The following is a 22234-nucleotide window of genomic DNA, read 5'->3' as shown; positions in this document are numbered from 1 at the left end:
GCAGTGACTGCTCAGCTGCTTTTCCCTGAGTAAACTGTGTTTTACTCTCAGAGAGATAAAAACACTTCTTTCGTGAGATCAACTGCTCCGAGGAAGTAAATAAAATGAAATTTATTTTTATAAATATTAGTTTATTTCATAAAAATACAAAAATATAAATATACATTTATAAAAATATGAGTGAATTAACACAAAGACACGTTTCCACTAAATAAATATGGCAGTAATAGTCACTCCTATTTCAGTAGGCATATATTTTTTCATATTAATTTACAAAGCAGTTGCACAATGTTTAATTTCATAATATATGTGACTGACAATCAGTTAAGAAAACATTTATAAAGTTTCTATACTAAGACAAGGCACAAAAAGCCTTTCAAGAATTTTTATTGATTATTAATGTGATATATTTTTTCCAAGCTTATTAGGCAAAGAGGGTGAACAGGTTATTATTACTGTTTTAAAATCTATATCATTCATACTCATTCATGGAAACTTACTGATTAAGCAAACCCTTACTAGGACAACACTTATCTTATGTATTGTTTGGAGTTGCTTTTTTTTTTTTTTTTTTTTTTTTAATTTCCTCCAAAAAAAAAAAGGGATAACACAGGCCACTCAATCTGGTATCGAAGACAGCATTTGTACTAACGTTGGTCAAGTCATACAGGACTCAGTCCCGGTCACTGTCATCACCCCCATACATTTCCGCGAGCTTTTTGAACCGAGGCCCCCAGTCGCTAAGGTAATCGTAATCCTGGTTACAATCAGCTGTGAGCGATTCTAAGGAGCTGAGAGAATTAGCTACAGAATCATTCCCTTCATAGGCATAAGTGGCCAGGGAGTCGTAAGGTGGTGCACTTGGGTCTGAGTCGTTTTCTTTCAACCTCCGGTGGATAAAATCTTGTACATCAATATTTTCCCAGAGCGGTACAGTCCTCCTTATCTGGAAAATAGTTTCAGGCATGACATCTCTTCTAAGTTTACTGTCTTCTCTTGCTTCTGGGTTCCTCAATGTGCCGATGTCAAAAGCCTGAGTGTCTTCCTCTCCACCACCTTCGTCATTATAGGTCACAATATTGTCCCGGACATCATCCTTTGAAATGATCAGAGGCTCCTTTTTCCGTTGCCTTTTCAATGCAGCAAACAGCACGATTAGAGCTGTTGATAAGCAAAGGAGATAGTGAGACTCTAAGATTAGAGTTAACATACATAATTATAGTATATGTGAAGTTTGAATAATCATTTGGAGACATGGGTTAACTATCCAATTGGAAAGATTAGAGACATAGCATTATTTGAGATAAAATAAAAACAATAAAATAAAAAGTTAAGAAATTAAAGACATGAAGACATTAAATTGTTACTAATCTACAATTTGAAGCCTAAGGACAACTGGCATAAAATATTATATATAAATACCGTACTTGGTCAAGTAAAATTAATTGAAATCTTATATGCATCAAATACTCATTTACCTCAGATTTATAAAAGTAATTATTGATTTAGCTATCATAAAAGTGAATTTCACTTGAATAGTAAAAATTTAAGGTTATTTATGCAAATAACATCCCATAAAGATGAATATAAATAATATATTTATATACTTATTATATACACTTAAATACATTTTAAGTGTATATGAATTTATTAAATGTTTCTACTGGTATGGCTACCAGTATCAATGTTTTCTAAAAAAAATATGAAATGCAATTTTAAGACTGAATATAATTTTCAAAATTCTAGTTGTTCAACTTGGAATTGGTTATAGGGCATCTAAAATATTTTTTATTAATCCTCATCATAATTCACAAACTTATACTCAAATTTGGGAGTAAACTTAAATTTGTATATTATTTGTATATCTTCTATTTTATTATTTTTGTACTTGTCTATGAATGTAATTAAATACTTCCACAAATATTAAAATTGCTTTGTTCTTATTATAGTAGATAACATAATGCATATATTTGACAAACATATTTTCCTAGTACAATAGGATAATTATATGCATGTATACATGTTTCTCTCCTCTGTCTCTTTCTCTCTCTCTCTCTCTCTCTCTGTGTGTGTTTGTGTGTGTGTGTGTGTGTGTGTGTGTGTGTGTGTGTGTGTGTGTGCATGTGCCTGTGTGTGAGTGGTTGCAGGTTAACATTGGAGGTCTTCCTTGGTAACTCTTTCCACTGATTTGTGAGTTGGTTTCTCACACTGAATTAATTGATTAAATTGGCTGTCCTTTGAGCTCTGTCTCCTCACTATTGCCCATAGAGTAGTCAAGGGTAAAGATGTGCCTGCAAAACATTCTTCCTGGTACCACTTTTCTAAACCTATGGTTCTAATTCCTATGAAGATATTTTACCAATTGAGTCAGCTCCTCAACTCCTATAAAATGCATTAAAATCAAAACATCCCCGTAAGCTCTAAATCTTTGAATTTGTACTAAAAATCATTCAATAATATTACTCGTACAAAAGACAAATAAACAAATCACACCATGGTAAACCACATTTTTAGAAAAAGTTTAAATTAGCAAAGGATGAATCAAATCAGGAAATTTTTTCACAAATTTATTTAAACAGGAGAAAAAATAGGAAACTGCATTTCATTTATTAGAGGAAATCCAATGTTCTGCCAAAATTATTTCTGAGGCAGTCTTGATTATGTATGTTTGTGATTCCAGCATTTTAGAGCCTGGAGCAGTAACCCTGTGCCACACACTGAGATACTGTCTCACAGGACAGAGAAGACTGCTGAAAGAGTAATTCATTGAAAATAAGAAGAAAATCGCTCGAAACATTCTATTGCTTTTGTTGAACTCCGATTTAACATTATTCTACAGTACTATTTTTCTTCTTAGTGTTGGGCTTTGAGTATGTTAAAAATATTCTACCACTGTATCACATCTCCAGGCCCATTGTTAATCTCAAATAAATTCCACCAAAAAAGAGATTGGGGACATGACCTTTATTCAGGTTCCTCCAGCAGGTATGAAAAATAAATGAAATACTCCTCTTTTGAAATATATAAAACTATAATTTAGTAAAAGAATAAAAAATATTTAAGTCTGAAATAGTTTTAACATTCACCAAGCATGGTAATGAACAAAAATGGACTTGTTTTGCAATGTGAAATTAAATGAGTGAATTCTTTGCTTTCTTTATGTTGTACATAAATACTAGATAAGTAAGCCTATCTGAAAGCTTCACCAGATATGAATTTTTAATCCTTCAATTTAAAACATTCATATTTATTTTGCTCTCTGTTCTGTGAGGTAAGAAATATCTGCTTCATTTGATGTGAAGAAAATAAATATTTGGGGTATGGTAATACAATTCAGTCTATTAAGAAAGGGCAGCAATATTTCCACCAATGTATGATTAAAAGTATTATTTGTTTATTATATTTCTAACTACTGGAACAGTATATATATATATATATATATATATATATATATATATATATATATATATAAGCAATAAAACAAAATCATAACCACTTGTATACTCTCATTTGACAGGTATTTTAAAACTTTGTGAAATTTCTTTAATTTGGTCATATACTCTTTTACTAATAATTGTTTTATTACTACTGATTTTAATTACTTATTTTAGGTTTTGTTTTTCCTAGAATTTGGTATAAAACCTAGGGCCTCTTACTGCTAAATTGCTGTGACTCTGAGCTCCAAAATAAAACATTTTTCATAATGAAGGTGTTATGATAATTAAACCCATACAAGTCACCACAGTGCCAGAGGTGTCTCTATGATCAAAATTTACAAAATACCTGCCCTAGATTTTAGCTCCACAGTCAATATTAAAGAATTCATTTAAAGGACAGTAGTGGTGTTTGAAGTGTGTTCCCCTGCCACTTTCTAAATAGCCAGACGATGCTAATTAAAACAAATATTTTATACTCCCCTTTGTCAAACCCCTAGTGAAATCCTACCATAATATCTGGCCAAAGGGATTTTATCCAAAGAGCTTGAATGGATTTATGGTGAAAGGAAGCCAGCATACATGAGCATTAGATCATAAACTTGGCCAGCTCTGCTGCCCTAAGTGTAAGTATTTTGGATGAATATTTTATAGAAATAAGTTTTGGAGTGGTTTACAGTGAAACAACTGTTTAATTGAATTAAATCCTTGCTGTGGTAGTGTGGGCTTAGATAAAACCTGTGCTAACAGAATCATGATTGCAAAAGTACTGAGTGAGCCATCTGTGAGCACCCTCTCCAAAGGACACTTTAAGTGCTGTGGTGTGTTTGCTTTGTCTGTGTGTTATAATGTGTAACCAGCTCATTTCACAAGAATGAGATCATTAGTTCGGATCCCCAGAAGACACAAAGGAGGCCAGACATGATGTAATTCCAGATTAGGAATTGGAGACCAGAGCTTCCTAGAACTCTAGTAACCAGCAAGTGTCTCAAGTCTGTGGGCTCCGGGGTTGATGAGAGATCCAGTTCCAATCCACAGTTGGTAAAGGAATGGATGAAGACATCTGATGCTAACCTCAGGCCTAAACATATGATTGCATGTTTAGGTGTGACATCTATGTCAGTGCTCATAGACATGTAAATACAAGAGTCATACCTTGGGTATTTAACTATTGCCTTCTTGAACAGATTTGTTAAGATTAAATTAATCATTACGTCAAAGTTTATTAGAACTGTGAGTGTAGCATTTGTATTATCATATCCCTTTTTTCTAAAGATTTATTTATTGGATGTGAGTACAGTGAGTGTTGTTCTCTTCAGACACACCAGAAGAGGGCATCCGATCACATTACAGATGGCTGTGAGACACCATGTGGTGGCTGGAAATTGAACTCGGGTCCTCTGGAAGAACTGTCAATGCTCTTAACTGCTGAGCCATCTCTCCAGCCCCATGTTATTAGATCTTTGTTTTAAAGCCTTACAGGGCTATTTCTTTTTCACGGAAGAACAAAGATAGGGGTGGTATGATTTTTCTCATTCACAATAGCTTCAGTAAAGTGATAAGCATGTGCAGTTTCATATACAGTGCCTGAGCGAAGAAAAAGAGCACAGAGAGACAATAGAGGGACAGAGAGATGCGCAGCTTACTAAGCAGGATGACAACACACAGGAGAATAGCGACCAGCGCCCCTGTGCTCAGGCCTGCAGCAAGCATCAGGGCCTCCGCGTTGCAGGACTGCATGTTCCCTTGGTTATCACATGCGCACACCCGTATCGTGAGTGTGCCGGTGCTGCTCTGAATGGGATAATCATTATCAAAGATTAAAACTGGCAGTAGGTAGGTGCTCATTTTGTTGCGGCTGTAACCATCTTTTCGAGTTATAATTCCTGCTGTATTATCTGAAGAGAAAAGTAAATACATTATTAGAAATAAACCTTCATTATCATTTTCTTCCCTCCCTCCTTCTCCATATTCCTCCTTCTTTGGTCCTGTCCTAGCATCCTTACTTTCTGTGCGTTTTGTTTTGTTTTTTTTGTTTGTTTGTTTCTGAGATATAGTATTATGTAGCCCAGGCTAGCCATGACCTCATTGATGTAGACAATGAACTTGAACTTCTTTTTGAGATCACTTCTAAGTTGTTGGGATGCCAGAAGGGACCACACCTTGCTTCATATTCAATTTAAAATCTTTTTTAAAATTGTACTGTATACTTTTGTATATATTCTTTACCTTTATTGTCTACAATTGTGAAGTTTGGATTTAGAGGAAATTCTGGCAGTGGCTCAAAGAAGAACTTGTGTCCCCGGGGAGGATCATCCTTGTCCATGACACTTATAGTTTGAATCAACTGAAACCAAAACACATTCATTAATTAAACTCCACAAATAGAAACAATACTTTGTGAATTCAAGATTGTTTTAAGTAGGGACGTATTACTAGGATCATGTCATTCTCAGTTTACATTTTATAAACATTTTTAAAGTAAAACTTTAAGCTTATATATCATTTTCAGAAAGTCACTTTAATAGGTCTAATAAAGTTTCATATCAGATAACATTTAACCAATAATGAAAATTATCTCTGAGTAGAAATGCATGGGTCTTGGCAGTGTTTTGTTTTCTACTTTCTGATAACCATCCCTCTTTAAGGAAAACATATTAATTCTACAAATAGCATGCTCTTGATGACTCTGCAACCTGTTTTAGGCTAAAAATGTAAGAGGGTCTTGTTTATTTGTTCAAAAAAAAATTAAACAAAACAATTGTATCCAGAAGGCAAAAATAAGAAAAAAATATAAAAGGATTAATATCAATGCCCACATAGTTTTTAAATTTTTATTGAGAAATACTTTAAAATTTAATAAAGTAAAAGTTTTAAATCACAGAAAACATTTAGATCACTCCTTATTCTTCTGAACTACATAACATAGCAACATACAATGAAAAATACAACCACAACTGTTTATTCATAGGCAATATTTATGCTCTCGAAACATTAGTAAGTATAACTCAAAATAAGCTAAGTTATAGCATTATATAAAGGTTTTATCCATGCTCTAAATATATTTATTGTCCTATAATCATGGTAAAAATGTCATTTTGGGAACTCATATTTGAAAGATCACAGTGACTTCTTTGTTGAATGTCAGAAAAGGAATGTAAGAACATACAGCCAATGCCAGGCAAGATAAGCAGTGATTCCTCCTGTCCTGAAGAAACATGTTTATAAACTTCATAATCATATAGTTACCTGGCCAGACTTTGCATTTTCACAAACAAAGGTTTCATAGTACGTGGCAAATTCAGGAGCATGATCATTTATATCAAGAATTCTGATGAAGACAGGAATCTGGCTACTCTGCTTTGGGTTATCTGCAACAAAAAACTTCATGTGAGGTTTCAGGGCCATGCATGAAAGCCTTCAAGCCACAAAGACCATCAGTAACTTAGCCTTGAATCTATTCCCTGTAGTCTCAAGCCCGTTTGGATGGATGCCAGGTATCTTTGTTACTTGGTCCAAAAACATAAAACGTATAAAAAGGGGAAAATACAATGAAGGAAAACAAAGTAAAATAGAGAGTATCCATAATTTCATGTGTAACATCAGTCTAGGTGAAATTCAAAGTCATAACTACTTCTTAAAGAGTACAAAACGTTTCAAATGAATTATTTGTTAACCTTTAAATAAAAATGAGCACAGAATACTAACTTCGCCTGATTCACTTTCTGTTTGGATATTGCCAATGCTGCATTGATTTCAAAGTATATTATTGTCACTTATTTTGGAATGTGGAAGACATATTTGGATGAATATACCTACAACTTACTTATCTCTGTGGCTGTGATAGTGATGTTATGCCAAGGGGATGATTCCCGATCCAGGGCTTTCAGAGTGAAGATGGAGCCATTTTCCGAGTGAATACTGAAAACTCGGTCCATATCAGTATGCCGGTCAACAGAGTATCTAACAGGAAAGAGACTTGATAATTCAGCTCTCTCTGAGATCAACTGTATCATCCTCTATCCCCGACAGTTACGACAGATTCTTAAATTGATCGGACAAAAATGTAAGTTGCAAGGTGGTGAGTTTCTTGTATATGTTTGTTTGTTTTATCCAAATGGATTCATTATGGGAACAATCTGAGGTTCTAACTGCTCCCTTACAACATTCATGTTTGTGGATGTGTTTAGAGACATTGCATAAGAAGAAGGAATAATTGTGTGAACTTTGAAGTATTGGGTATTTCTTGATTTCCTTATTTTATCATAGCACAGTATGATTGAACTAACTCTAGAATGAACAGTAATATTACACTTGATGACAGTAACAACAAGTATATTGAGCGTCACTGTAGAGCAAACAGAAAAAAAGAATGTTAAGAGAGAAATGTTGATCTCAGTGTCACCTAGGAAGCTGCTTATTTTTCTGTGTGTCTTCTGAAAGGCTCTTAAAAGACTGTTGCAATCTGCTAAATTAGGGATATTGCAAAGTACAGTATATTTTATTGTGCTTGCTTATTTTTGTTGCTGTGTGTGTGTGTGTGTGTGTGTGTGTGTGTGTGTGTGTGTGTGTGTCTTGTTTGGGTTTTCAGCTTTTGTTTTCTTATTTGTGTACTTGTTTTCAGATATGGTTTTGGGTAGCCAAGGATGGTCACTCAGGTTGCCCACACTATTCTTTAAGAGCAGGTATTCCTGCCTTTGCTTTAAAAGTATTGGAGTTATTTTTTGAGGAATATTATTTATATGTACTTTAGATTAGCATCTAACTTTCAATTCTCCTACCTAATAATCCTCAGCAGTCCAGGCAGTAAAGTCACCGGCAGTGAACCCACAAGTATCATGATCATGGGCATTGCTATGGAAAATATAAATTTGATAGAAACTGAATGTAAACTCATTTCTTTTAAGGATAATTTTTATTTTGTGTGCATGGATACCAATGTACCATAGGCACGCTTCGCAATTTGGAGGCCTAAAGAGTAGTGTGGATCCCCTGGAACAGGAGTTCCTGAAGATTAAGCGTTGCCAGGTTGAAGCTGAGAAGACATAGACGCCCTGTAGGGGGCAGTGTTCTCAACCGTGAAGACGGTTCTTATCTGTGTAAAGTCAGTTCTCGGCTTTAATTTATTTATTTACATTTCAAATGTTGCCCTCTTTCCTGGTTCCCCCCTCTCTCATTCTTCCCATTCTCACTTCTTTTCAATATTGCCACATTACAGTTGTTGAGACTCTTAGAAATATAAATACCTATGTCTGAGAAGGAAAAACAGTAAAAAAAAAAATTACATAGTTGCATATTTATTTATATGTTTTATTCATTTGTGTTGTTTTTTTAGTGCACTTTGGAGACAGACTATCAGGGAGCCCGGGTTCCCAGTGAACTCTCTGAACCTGAGGCTGACCATAACATTCTTATTTTACTAACACCTCCAGGCTCTGGGATTACCTCTATGTATTGTAGGTGTTACTCCTAATTATTGAATGGATCATCTTGGTTATCAATATGAACTTTCAAAGAATGGCTAAGGGAGAAAAGGTTTATCTAATTTTTTTTTCCAAATTTCTGTCACTTCTTAATTTTATCAAGTGTTATTAAAATTAACTTCAAAGATAAAAAAATAATACGTTTTTGTGAGATCAGATAAATTAAATAAAAGTGATATAAACAAAGTAGGTGTGTTGAATAGCATGCAGTTGACCACGTTTACCAGTATATTTGTCTCTTCCTTGACGGGAAAGGCCAGTATTTAACCATGGTCTGATGATGTCTAAAATGAATGGTCTTATAATTTTCTCACTAGTTGTAATGGTGTACATGAAGGGAAAAAAAAGGTTTTTGTGTGCATTAGCTTTCCTCTAGAGATTAATATAAGTACTCTCTCAATTAAAAATAATAATAATTCTAATATAAAAGTCACAGACTGAATCACTTGTAGTTTATCAGGAAAGAGAAGTAGTTCTGAGCACCTGTCAGCCTTCTACTTGGGCTTCCCTTCAGCAGACATTCCTTTCAGGTTGTGAATTCAAGGAGGAGAGTCACTTTGACAATTTGGAAATAAGCTCACTTTTTATTATTAACAGTGGTAACTTCCGGCTCTATTTTTAGATATTCCCCTCAGCGAAAATGATGTCCCTATAAATTGTCAAAGCCCAGAGATAATATTCTTTTACATAGCAGCCAAGTTCTATTTTCAACACAGAATTAGAACATTCTGAACTACCAATTAATAATAAATGCATTGAATTACTGACCAGGGAAAAATGCATTAAACACTTAACACAGAAAAAAGTCGTTTCTGTTAAGAAAATGGTTTATAAAATCACTAGTAATTTATTGATTTGACTTCATTGAATTTTGAACAACTATCTGATACAGATTATTTATATAAAGCATCTATGAGAATACTACCTGAAAAGAAAGGCCACTTTCATGTGACTGACATAAAAATCAAAATGTACACAACACAACTCACCTTAGTCTCGCTGCTCAAAAATTTACGGCTTTTATTTTATGTTGTACAATCAAACATTAAACACATTAATAAAATCCTGTGCTTTTTAATACACAATGCGTAGGGAACACACTTATGACAGTCAGTGGTTGTATCTCTGTGCCAGATTCTACCTCATTGTGTCAGTGGCTAGGTCAGTATGAGCAGAACATGCCTTTCTTCTCTCTTCTTCATCGGCTAAGTTTTTCCAGAAATGTGCACAGCTGTATACAGTGAAATACTTATGTTCACCTTTGAAATGGATGTTGACAGTATAATGAAAGTACTAGTTCATTCACAAAAAAAAAGTGATAAAAATAATTTGTAGAAAACAATAGCCTTATTTTCTGAACAAGATTGTTGTTTTCAGATAGAGAGGATCTCATGCAAACACTGGACTCCATTATGTATGCTATGAAGTCCAAAATGATTTCATACTAGTGATCCTTATGTGAGAGCTACCTGTGCCTTGGGATTATAGCTTCAACCACCACATCTCTCTAGATTTTTTGTTTTTCACAATATAGAAAGAGAAGAAATCCGGATCACCCTTTGTGCATTGATTTTTCCCATGGATTCGGTACAGCTCACGTTAGAATGTGTGCCCTTTCCTGGAGCTTAAGTCAATCCCTTGCCAGTAAATTTGTTTTGCAACTTACTTTTAATTGAACGTGACTGAATTTCTTCTATTGAAAAAAGAAACATTATTGAGATTTGAAACCGTTGAACATAAAATAGGTGTCAAATGCGACAAGATGATCTTACAAAATGCATGAAATTATAACCACACTTACAATTAGAAACGCAGAATAACTAATGAAGTGAAGCAGAGGAAGCAGCATCTGTTAACTGTGACAGTAAATTCATGTGGCCAGCAGCACCTGTATTGAAGTCAATAGGTTTGGTGCACAGATTTTTGTTGTTTTGTGGGTGAGAAATAGTTTCTCAACTTTCCTTCAAAATGTTGTTTCTGAGGCTGACCTTATTCACTGTGTTTTGGGATTCAGCCTCTCTTCTCTAATCTTTGTTGATTTGTTGATGATTTTTCCTCCCAGTCTGCAAAGATCTAAAGAAGGTCTCATGGCATTTTGCATTTTGAGGTATTTAGCTGCTTTCTGTTTGCAGGTATAGTTTATTTGTTGGTAGGTTTGGTGATATAATTGAAAGAACATCATAATTCTTGAGGGTTTAGGGGAAACAACATCTGAATCTCCACTCCCCCAAAAATCGTGAGTTATGACCAGAACTGGAACCTTACAAATGTATCAAGCACAGTAAAAAGAACATGCACACTCTATCGTCGGTCTTTTAAGCAGAAACATCCCTTGAAATTTTATCTTTAGGAGTTGCTATATTTAGGAAATATATTTACACTGATTCAAAATTACAAAGATTCATGAATAATGTATTACATATAGTGTATTATTAATACAGAAAACTGTATAAAGGCATTCAGAGGTTGGGAGTCATTAACAGTATAACTGCATAAATAATAAGTTAATCATTTTGGAATATAGCAGAAATCCACGGTGTTTTACTGAAAAACAGTATGTGATAGAAAGGGGGAACAATGATAGCTACTGGGAGGAGCATAAAATATTTTATTTACTATAAAACTGGGCACATATTCAAAGAACACTCCACTATCCCGCCAGGAAACTTAATCATGTTTATCAGAGCTTTTCTCATAATAACCAGAAACTAGAAACAACCTCGATGTCCCTCAACCAAGAATGAATAAAGAAAACATGGCACAGTTACACAATGGTGCATTACAACACTGTTAAAGACAATGATGTACTGAAATTCCTAGGAAAATGAATGGGAATACCAAAGATCATCCTGAGTGCGGCAACTGGACTCAGAGAAAAGCATGTTATGTTGTCATGTACAAGCAGATGTTAACTGTAAATAAAGAATAACCCTGCTACAATCCTCAGTCCCAGAGTAGCTAAATAAGAACATATTCTCAAGTAGAAGGAGATATAAATGCAAGGTAAAAGAGAAATTGAATAGGTATAGCAGGTTGGGGGAAGTCAGGAGGAACGGGGAAGGGAGATAGGAACTGGGGTATCAGGTTGGGGAAAGATGAGGAGGAGAGAGCACTATTAAAAATGAGTGAAATTGGGGAGCATTTCTGGAATGAGCCAGAAACCTGGTACAATGGAAACTCCCAGAAATCTATGAAAGTAACCTTAAGTAAGAGTCCTCAAAATGGATAATATGAGGACTGAACCAGCCATCTTCTCTAACACGCAGGAATTTCGGTGGGAGGATTGGGCTACCTACCTAGCCACAAAACCTTCAACCCACAACTTGTTCTGCACACAGAATGATCCTATGCTGAGCCCAACATGGCCTTGATAAGGACATGGTGACATGGTTCCTGTCCCTGAGGCAGGGCCACCCTATGTGAGCCACCATGAGTGTTGAAAACTGCTATGTTGCTTAAGGCTTGTTTGTGTAATAATGTACATAATAGAACCAGTACTTGCAGTAATGGGAGACTTTTTCTAAGGAGTAATATCTCCCTGTTTTGGTTAGTGACTTCATGACAATCAGAAGCAGCAGGAGTCCAGGAGTTAAGGGTGTGGCTGTCTCAGCAAAACAGTAAGTGCAGGGACCTTCAGGACAGGCCTTAATGCTATGGGAAAGAGCTTAAAATACATGAGTTTGAAAATATATAATTTCTCTACTATGCAAAAAAAAAAATAAGGATGCACTATGACTTATGTCAGGGCTTCAGGAATCTAAAGGAAAAGCAGCTGTACAGTGAGACAACTTGTTAGATAATATCTAAGGAAGCAGATAAAGAGATTTAGGGAGTGGTGATCACAGATCCCACCCAGCTAAGTCTTTTGTTTATGCTTTTAAAGGCAGGTAGATTCCTGAGTTCAGGATCAACATGGGACAGAGAAAAGTTAGGCTCATGTGTAGTAGAAATGGTCATTTCAGGGCAGGGTCCAACCCTGCTAATTTATCATCTGTGTTTGAACAAGGCAGGCTGTTTGTCTCTCCCAGAGCTGCCCATTTGTTGTCAGTGGGTTGTTTGTCATTAGTAGGGGATTTCATGTGGGTGACATGTAAAATGACACAGAAGTTTTATGAAACATTCAAGCATAGCACAACCTCCAGAGGCAGCAGGGGTAGAGGTGGGAAGAAAAAGGAAGGCAGACAGATCTCTGAATTCTCGCAATGTTAAAAGAAAATGTGTGCTTACTGTCTCCTAAGAATTAATGGGCTGAGATGATGGGGTTCTGATTCTGATAATTGTCTTTGCTATGGTTTTACTGCTATGAACAGACACTATGAGGAAGGCAAGTCTTATAAAGGACAACATTTAATTGGGGCTGGCTTACAGATTCTGATGGTCAGTCCAGTATCACCATGGAGGGAACATGGCAGCATCGAGGCAGGTATGAAACAGGAGAAGCTGAAAGCCCTACATCTTCATCTGAAGATTTCCAGGTAGCTAGGGTGAGGGTCTTAAGCCACAGTGACACACCTTCTCCAACTAGGCCATATCTCCTAATCCTGTCACTCCCTGGCACAAGCATAAACAAACCATCACATTCCACTCCTTGGTCCCCATGGGCTTGTTCAAACATATGGGGCTATGGGAGCCACACCTAAACATAACATAATGCAAAATACATTTAGTCCAAATTCCAGAGTCCACATACTTTATAGCAGTCTCAATAGTGTGAGAAGTCCAAAGATCTGAGATTCATCCAGTCACTTAACTGTTAATCCAAGAGCAAGACAGGAAACCAAACTCTGCATCTCCATGTCTGATGTCAAAGCAGTCTTCAGATCTCCACCTCCTTTTTCATGTTTGTTGACAGCAACAAACTTGTTTCTCATGGGTTTGTTCCATTCCCTGTTAGCAGCTTCCCTCAGCTGAAAGCCCACAGCTCTGGCATCTCAAACATCCTGGTATCTCCAAGGCAACCTCAATGTTACAGCTTCTTGTTTCTATGTCTGAGATCCACATATGAACTTCATGGCTCCTCCAAATGGCTGGCTTCACGTTTCCTGATCTGTCCTCTGTAGCACTCTAAGCTCAGGTTCATCTACTCCACTGTCACTGTTGTTCTTGGTGATCAGCCCATGGTACTGGCATCTTCAGTAGGTTGGGGTCTTCTGCTGCAACTAGGCTTAGCCAATAGCCTCCCATAGGCTCCCTTCATGGTCCTAAGCCTCAAATCCTTTGCATGACCCCTTCAGTCCTGGGCTGCCAACTACAGCTGAGGCTGTGCTTTCACTAATGGCCTTCCATGGCCTCTCACAGTGCTAAGCCTCAGCTGTTCTTCATTCCTTCAAAACCAGGGCCACCTGGGTGACTCTTAAACATTACCAAGTACAGCTGCAGCATGAAACACAACTTTGACAGTCTGTGGTACACAGCTTTTTATACTCTCAGAAAACATTGCCCAGAATATTTCACCCCAGTGATGTTGGTCTCTTCTTAATCAGCACTAATTTCTTAGCCCCTGCTAACCAGCACCAATTGTCCCAGTAGTTTCCATCTCCTCTTGAACATAAAGCAAGAGACACGTAGCTGAAGCTGCCCACTCTAGTTTGTTTTGCTTTGTTTTGTTTTTGTTTCCTGTTCCTGTGATCTTAGTCTCTCCTGGTGTAGGTGTTTTGAAGATCAGGGAACCCTCCTACCAGGAGATACAACAACCATTCTACTGAATTGGAAGAGCAGACTTCACCCTGGCCACTTTGGAGCTTTTGGTGCCATTAATCCAACAAGTTAGGGAAGATCTAACAACGTTAGGAGGGTGAATGATCCAGTTTACCAAGGGAAAATTAGGTTCCTTTTTTACAATAAATGTAAGAAAGATTATGGCTGCAGTGTCTGAAGGCCCTTGGTGCAATCGTGTCCCTGTGATTATGGTAAATGGGAAACTACAATGACATAATCCAGGCAGATGACTAATGGTAAAGAGCCTCCAGGAATGAAGGCATGGGTCACACTTCCAAGAACATAACCTAGACCTGCTGAGGTGCTGACTGACAGGGAAGGAAGCACAACATGGGTCATGGAGGAAGCCCTTCTAATATACAAATATTATAATATAATACCAACAAAGGTCACGTGACCAGGTGGAGAAGTAAGGACTATCATTGACTTGGGTGTTTCTGTCATATTTTGTTAATATTGTGTTTGTGCAGATATTAGTGCTTCCTCTTCTCAGTTTTATATTTTTTAATATAATAGCAATTAAGAAAATTTAAAAGTGGTTCTCATGTTTAAGTTGACAACAATATCAATCAATCAGATGCCTAATCCCCTATCCCCCCCAGCTCCCAGTGACTAAACCACCAACCAAATAGTACACATGGAGGGACCCATGACTCCAGCTGCATATGTAGCAGTAGATGGCCTTATCTTGCATCAGTTGGAGGAGAGGACCTTGGTCTGTGAAGGCTGGATGCCCCAGTGTAGGGGAATGACACAACAGGGAGGTAGGAGTTAGTGGGTGGGAGGGGAGCACACTTATTGAAGCAGGGGAAGGGGGATGGCATAGGCAGTTTGAGAAGGGGAAACTAGGAAAGTGGATAACATTTGAAATGTAAATAAATAAAATATTCAATAATAAAGCCCTTCAAGTGTGATGGCCACATAGTAAAAATTTTGTGATATATTAGAAGTTGTACATGAAATAGTTAAATGCTGTAAGAAAAATTGGGACCTAGTTAAATATATAATCTATTTGGGACTACACATGGGACAGGTATATCATGCTAGATGCAGTTATGACCTGGTTATATTTTTATTTGGAAATTATGTATGATAAAAGATATAAAATTGCTTGCCAAACTGACAAGTGGTGGGCTTGTAATGGCTATTCTTTCGGGTCGACATGACAACACCTGAAAGTAACCAAAACCCAAGTCTCTAGATACAGACCTGAGAAAGTTTTTTTGTTTTTTTTTTTTTTTTAATAATTTAATTTGAAATGAGAAGACTCACCATTAACCTGTGGCACACTTTATGGTATCCATCTTGATAACAGATGTAGAACAGTGAAGCTTTATTCCTTACCCTGCTTTCCCTCACAGCTGGCAGGTCTGTCCCTTCACTGACATTAGATCCTACTTCTTGGGGATTCCCATTTGTACTGAAGACCAGATGAGACATCTAGACTATTGGACTGAACAATTAATGAATACTTGAGCATTCCCATGATAGGAAACCATTGTTGGCTTAGTTGATCCAAAAGTTGTAAGCTACTCAAATGAACCCTATATTCGTGTATGTATGTATGTATGTATGTATGTACATCTGTATGTATGTATGTATATATACACACACATACACACATATATATGTCTGTGTGAGTATAATCCCGTATACACATATTGTTTCTGTCAGTTTTGTTTCTGTAGATAACCATGAGTAATAAAAATGCAAAACTCATATCTCTAAAATATAAGAAAATTAATATAGTTTCAGCATAAAAAGCATGGCATATATGTCTCATATTTTCTGTATCATCCCACACATACAAAAACCTCATTATCCATCTACATGAATCATTAACTCAATTACATTACAAATATATTTACATGCTTACTTTCTTAAATTATAATATTTTAAATCATACTAAATATTGTTTAAATATTGTATATAATTTGGCTAAACAGAACTTTAATATAAAATTTTAAAAACCTTTCATTTGTAAAAATATATTTGATATGATACCTTATGTTGGGTATAATACAAATATGTATTAAATATGTAAAATTTAAGCCAAATGTCTGTACCATGGCCCAGGCTCATTTTTTAAATGTTTATAGGACAAAAATGAGTACTTGAACTCAATCACTACCATCAAACTAAAAGCCAAACATATAGTTATAAATTCAATACTATGAGGGTTGGGGACAGTGTATTATCCCTAGGACTTGCTGAAAATGCCATCTACACAAATTGGCAAAATCCATGTTCAGTGAAAGACACAATTTCAAAAATCAGAGAGAAACAGATTGAGGAGTCTGATTTTTGACAGTGGCCTCTGGTTTCTGCATGCATGTATGTGGATATATAGCCTAATACACACACGCAAGAATGCTCCTCACTGAATGTCAAAAAATGAGACTGATTATAAGTATTTATGGTATTTATCCTGGCTGACTTGTTTCTTTGAAACATTGTTATGCTGTTTGAAGTCTACTGATATTTGGAATTGAAAGTAATTGAAATTATTCAAAATTATATAATTTTAATTTTTTGACTAGCAAAAATTGCAAATTCCATTTTCAAATGTCAGAGTTTAAAAATATTAATAAACCAATTTTATAGGGGAAAACCTGTTAAGAATTGGAATCAGAGGGAAAACTTGTTAACATGTAATTTTAGACAAAACATCTATAAATGTTGAAATTGTCCACAAATTATCATGAAGAATATTAAATAACATCTGCTGTTACCTGAGATTTTATCTTAGCCTTTCTAACTGTTGTGAGATAGAATCTCAGGGTTGTTTTGGTTTTTGCCTCTTTCTGAAAATTAAGGATGTTAAATATTTCTTTAGGTGCTTTCCAGCCATTCTATATTCCTCAATGTGAATTTTATGTTTAGCTCTTTACCCAATTTTAATGGAGTTATTTAGTTCTCTGGAGTCTCACTTTTTGAGACTTTTGCATATATAGGAATTTTCCCATTCTTTTTGTTGATGTCTTCTCTTAATGACAGTGTCCTTTTCCTTACAGAAGCTTTGCAATTTTATGGGGTCCCATTTGTTGATTCTTGATCTGAGAGCATAAGCCATTGTTGTTATGTTCAGGAAAATTTCCACAGTGCTGATGTGTTCAAGGCTCTTCCCCACTTTCTCTTCTATTAGTGTGAGTGCATCTGGTTTTCTGTGGAGGTCCTTGATCCACTTGGACTTGAGCTTTGTACAGGTCAATAAGAATAAATTAAATTGCATCAGTAAGAATAAATTAATTTTCATTCTTCTATAGGCTGACCACGAGTTCGACTATCATAATTTGCTAAAAATGCTATTTTTTATCCACTGGATGGTTTTAGTTTCTTTATCAAAGGTCAAGTGGCCATATTTGATTCCATCAATCTACCTGCCTGTCTCTGAAACAATAACATACAGTTTTTTTTTTTTATTACTACTGCTCTCTAATGCAGCTTGAGTTCAGAGACTGTGATTCCTCCCAAAGTTCTTTTATTGTTATTCCAAATGAAATTTGCAAATTCTTTCTAAACTACATGAAGAATTGAGATGGAATTTTGATGGAGATTGCATTGAATCTGTAAATTGCTTTTGAGAAGATGGCCATTTTTTTTTTTTTTTTTTTTTTTTTTTTTTTTTTTTTTGACAAGGAAGACAAGTTTATTTGAAAACATGGCTGAATAGCCTGGGAATGTAGGTCAGTCCAGAAGTGAATGATAGATATACAGAATGCTCAAAATGAGGTTACCAGTGTGTGTCAAGGTTCATCTCCTCAAAAACAGACTAAGTCATATCTTAAGAAAATTTAGTCATTTGAGAAGTTGGAGTTGTCCACAGTGCATTTGGTCTGTGACATTACTTAAAAATGGCTTATCTATACATGTGACTGGCATTTACAAACATGTAAGGGTAGGCTAAGGGTGGCTTTGGACTTCTGCTACCTCTCCTAGTTTTATTTCTGTTACTGTAATAAATTGCACTGATCAAAAGAAAATTCAGGGAGAAAGCGGTTGATTAGATTCCAGCTCACAGTGTATTAACTGAGAGACATCAGGGTAAGAGCTCAAAGCAGAACTGGAAGGCAGAAACATGGAGGAATACAGCTTTCTGGCTTACACACTCATCTTGGCTAGCTTAACTGAATGCCTTCTTAGGATGGGTGAAGATGACCATTTTTACTATGTTAATCCTGCCAATCCATAAGCATGGGAGATCTTTACATCTTTTGAGATCTTCAATTTCTTTCTTCAGAGACTTACACTGCTTGTCATACAGATCTTTCACTTCCTTGGTTAGGGTCACACCATGGTATTTAAAATAATTTGGGTCTATCATGAAAGGTATCATTTTCATAATTTTTCTCAGCCTGTTTATTTTTTGAGTAGATGAAGGCTACTGATTTGTTTGAGTTAATTTTATATCCAGCCACTTGCTGAAGTGTTTTATTAACTGTAAGAGTAATTTGGTGGAATTTTTTGGGGAGGTCACTTAAGTATACTATCTTATCATCTCCAAATCATGATATTTTCACTTCTTCCTTCCCTATTTGCATCCCTTTGACCTCCTTTTGCTGTCTAATTGGTCTGGCCAGGACTTCCAGTATTATATTGAATCGGTAGGGAGAGAGTGCCTGATTTCAGTGGGATTGCTTCAAGTTTCTCACCACTTAGTTTAATGTTAGCTATTGGTTTGATGTACATTGCTTTTACTATGTTTAATTATGGGCCTTGAATTTCTGATATTTTCAAGACTTTTAATATGAAGTGGTATTGAGTTTTGTCTATGCTTTCTCAGTATCTAACAAGATGTTCATGTGTTTTGTTTTGTTTTTTTTTCCTTTTGAGTTTATTTACATAGAGGATGACATTGATGGATTTCCTTATATTGAACCATCCCTGAATCACTGGGATGAAGCCTACTTTATTGTGATGGATGATAGTTTTGAAATGTTCTTAGATTTAGATTGCTAGAATTATATTGAGTATTTTTGCATCAGTATTTATAAGGGAAATTTGTCTGAAGTTTCTTTCTTTGTTGGATATTTGAGTGGTTTAGACATAATCATAATTGTGATTTCATAGAACAATTGGATAGTGTTCTTACTTTTTTCTATTCTTGGGGATAGTTTGGAGAGTATTGATATTAGGTACTCTTTGAAGGTCTCATAGAATTCCATAATAAATCAATCTATCCTGAGCTCTTTTTTTTTCTTTTTTCTTTTTTTTTTTTGGTTGGGAGGCTTGTCTTTATGAGTTATGGGACTGTATAGATGGTTTATATGATCCTGATTTAATTTTGGTACATGATATCTGTCTAGAAAAGTGAAAAGTATCCACTTCATCTAGATTTTCTTTGAACTTCCTTAGTTTCTGTGGTTATGTATCCCTTTTCATTTATAATTTTCTTAATTTTAATACTGTCTCTGTGCCCTCTCATTGGTCTGGGTAAGGTTTATCTATCTTGTAGATTTTCTCAACTAACCTCTGATTTTGTTGATTGTTTGTATAGTTCTTTCTGTTTTTACTTGGTTGACTATGGCCCTGGGTTAGATTATTTCTTGCCATCTACTCTTCTTCGATATTTCTTTTTGTTGTAGAGTTTCTAGGTGCACTGTCAAGCTGTTAGTGTATGATCTCTCAAGTTTCTTTTTGGAGGTATTCAGAGCTATTTTTTTTCCTTAGCACTACTTTCCTTGTATCCTATAATTTTGGGTATGTTGTGCTTTTGTTTTTATTAAATTCTAAAATGTCTTTAATTTTTTCTTTATTTCTTCCTTGATCATGTTATCATTGAGTAGAGTACTGTTTAGCTTCCATGTATATGTGGACTTTCTGTTGGTTTTGTTGTTATTGAAAACCATTCTTAGTTCCTGGTGATCTAATAGGATGCATGGGTTTATTTCAATCTTCTTTTATTTGTTGATATTTATTTTATGACTGACTATACTGTCAATTTTGGAGAAGTACTGTGAGGTGCCAAGAAGAAAGTATATTCTTATGTTTTAGGATGAAATGTTGTTTAGTTTTCTGCTAAATCCATTTGGTTCATAACTTCTTTTAGTTTCACTGTGTAGTATTTTATTGTTCCCTTTAACCGAGCATATTTCTAGAAAATTTATGAAGTACCTACAAATTTCTGCTCCAAATATTTATTTCTAGATATTTATTGTATATATCTTAGTATAAATCATCAGATATTTAGCTATTTACTGAATTTCTTTTGTTTTTAAATGTACTTTTTAAATAATTTAAATTATACTTTGATTTAAGACACAGAGGCAATAAAAATGAACAATTAAAAGATTAAAATTAAGAAGAAGGAAGACCAAAATGTGGATGCTTCAATACTTCTTAGGAAGGGGAACAAAATACTCTTGGGAGGAAATACAGGGACAAAGAATGGAGCAGAGACTTAAGGAAAAGGCATCCAAAGAGATGGATTCATCACATATGCAGTCACCAAACTCAGTCACTATTGCTTATGCCAAGAACTGCTTGATGACAGGAGCCTGATATGGATGTCTTCTGAGAGGTCAGAGACATACTGATCCAGATTAAGATGCTTGCAGCTGACCATCAGAGTGAGCACTGGGACACCAATGGAGGAGTTAGAGAAAAGACTGAAGGAGCTGAAGGGGTTTCCAACTTCATAGAAAGAACTACAATATCACTAACTATATCCCCCAGAGCTCTTAGGGACCAAACCATCAACCGAAGACTGTGCATGAAGGGGATTCATGTATCCAACTGCATTTCTTTGGAGCAAGGGGATAATATTTGAAATGTAAATACATAAGTTATACAATGAAAAAAGACAGGGATAAAAGAGATTAGAATCTGGTACTGAGTCTAAAATTTATATCCTGTCAATATTTTATCTACTAATTTTTCTGTGATAGAGTTACTACTTAAATGCCCAGTGTTTTAGTATTATTACTTATGGTAAAGTGTTATAATAACATCTATCTTATGAGGTTGTAAGACTCATGTGATGTCTCATGCTTGGACCAATCAGAAGAGACCAAAGGTCTTTTACTTAAGTCTTAAAATCAACTGATGACTAAACAAATAAATACATGCTTTTTGGGTGCTTACTTTATTATGTTGTTCATGGAATCTGGGTCATATGCTGTGACTTGTCCTATGATGCTCCCTTCCTTCACATCTTCATCCACTTCCATCAAATAAGAGAGCTTACTGAACACAGGGGGCTCATCTACATCTTCCACAGATATCTTCACCATGGCTGTGTCTTTGAAAGGTCCAAGGTGTAAGAATCGAGGATCAGGGTGAGTATTACTTGCATCCACTCTTAAAGTGTACAGCATTTTCTTTTCAAAATCTAGATTCTGAGTTTAAAGAAAGAAGTGTTAGAATACATCTGAAGACAGCAATCATTGATAATATGAATTTTTAATAACCTTTTAAAATTTAATATCAACTATGGCTAAGTAACTATTCTAATTATGGCTTAATCATTTTGAACAATGAACTAGTGCATTTGCTTTGTATTTATACGAGATAACTATCGTGGAATGCATAATAAACTGACATCCATTAGGTAATTTGCTTCATTTTTTTTCTTTTCACAGTTAAATGAAGCTATTATCT

General features: G+C 35.4%; 1 protein-coding gene across 1 annotated transcript in view; it reads right to left on the bottom strand.

Moving 5' to 3' along the window:
• Nucleotides 1-673: 673 nt before the first annotated feature.
• Nucleotides 674-22234, bottom strand: part of CDH9 (cadherin 9) — a gene marked incomplete at both ends in the record, with an annotated part of 81336 nt that continues 59775 nt past the window's right edge. Inside the window, 6 exons of the mRNA XM_080933754.1 lie at nucleotides 674-1161; nucleotides 5081-5332; nucleotides 5664-5781; nucleotides 6684-6805; nucleotides 7261-7397; nucleotides 21719-21972. Of these exons, the coding sequence (XP_080789880.1) occupies nucleotides 674-1161; nucleotides 5081-5332; nucleotides 5664-5781; nucleotides 6684-6805; nucleotides 7261-7397; nucleotides 21719-21972 (1371 nt within the window). The remainder of the gene's footprint in view (nucleotides 1162-5080; nucleotides 5333-5663; nucleotides 5782-6683; nucleotides 6806-7260; nucleotides 7398-21718; nucleotides 21973-22234) is intronic.

This window comes from Micromys minutus (assembly GCF_963924665.1).
Source record: "Micromys minutus genome assembly, chromosome: 20".
NCBI classification, from domain to species: Eukaryota; Metazoa; Chordata; class Mammalia; order Rodentia; family Muridae; genus Micromys; species Micromys minutus.
Note: the sequence above shows the minus strand (reverse complement) of the source record. Positions and strands in the feature narration are given on the sequence as shown.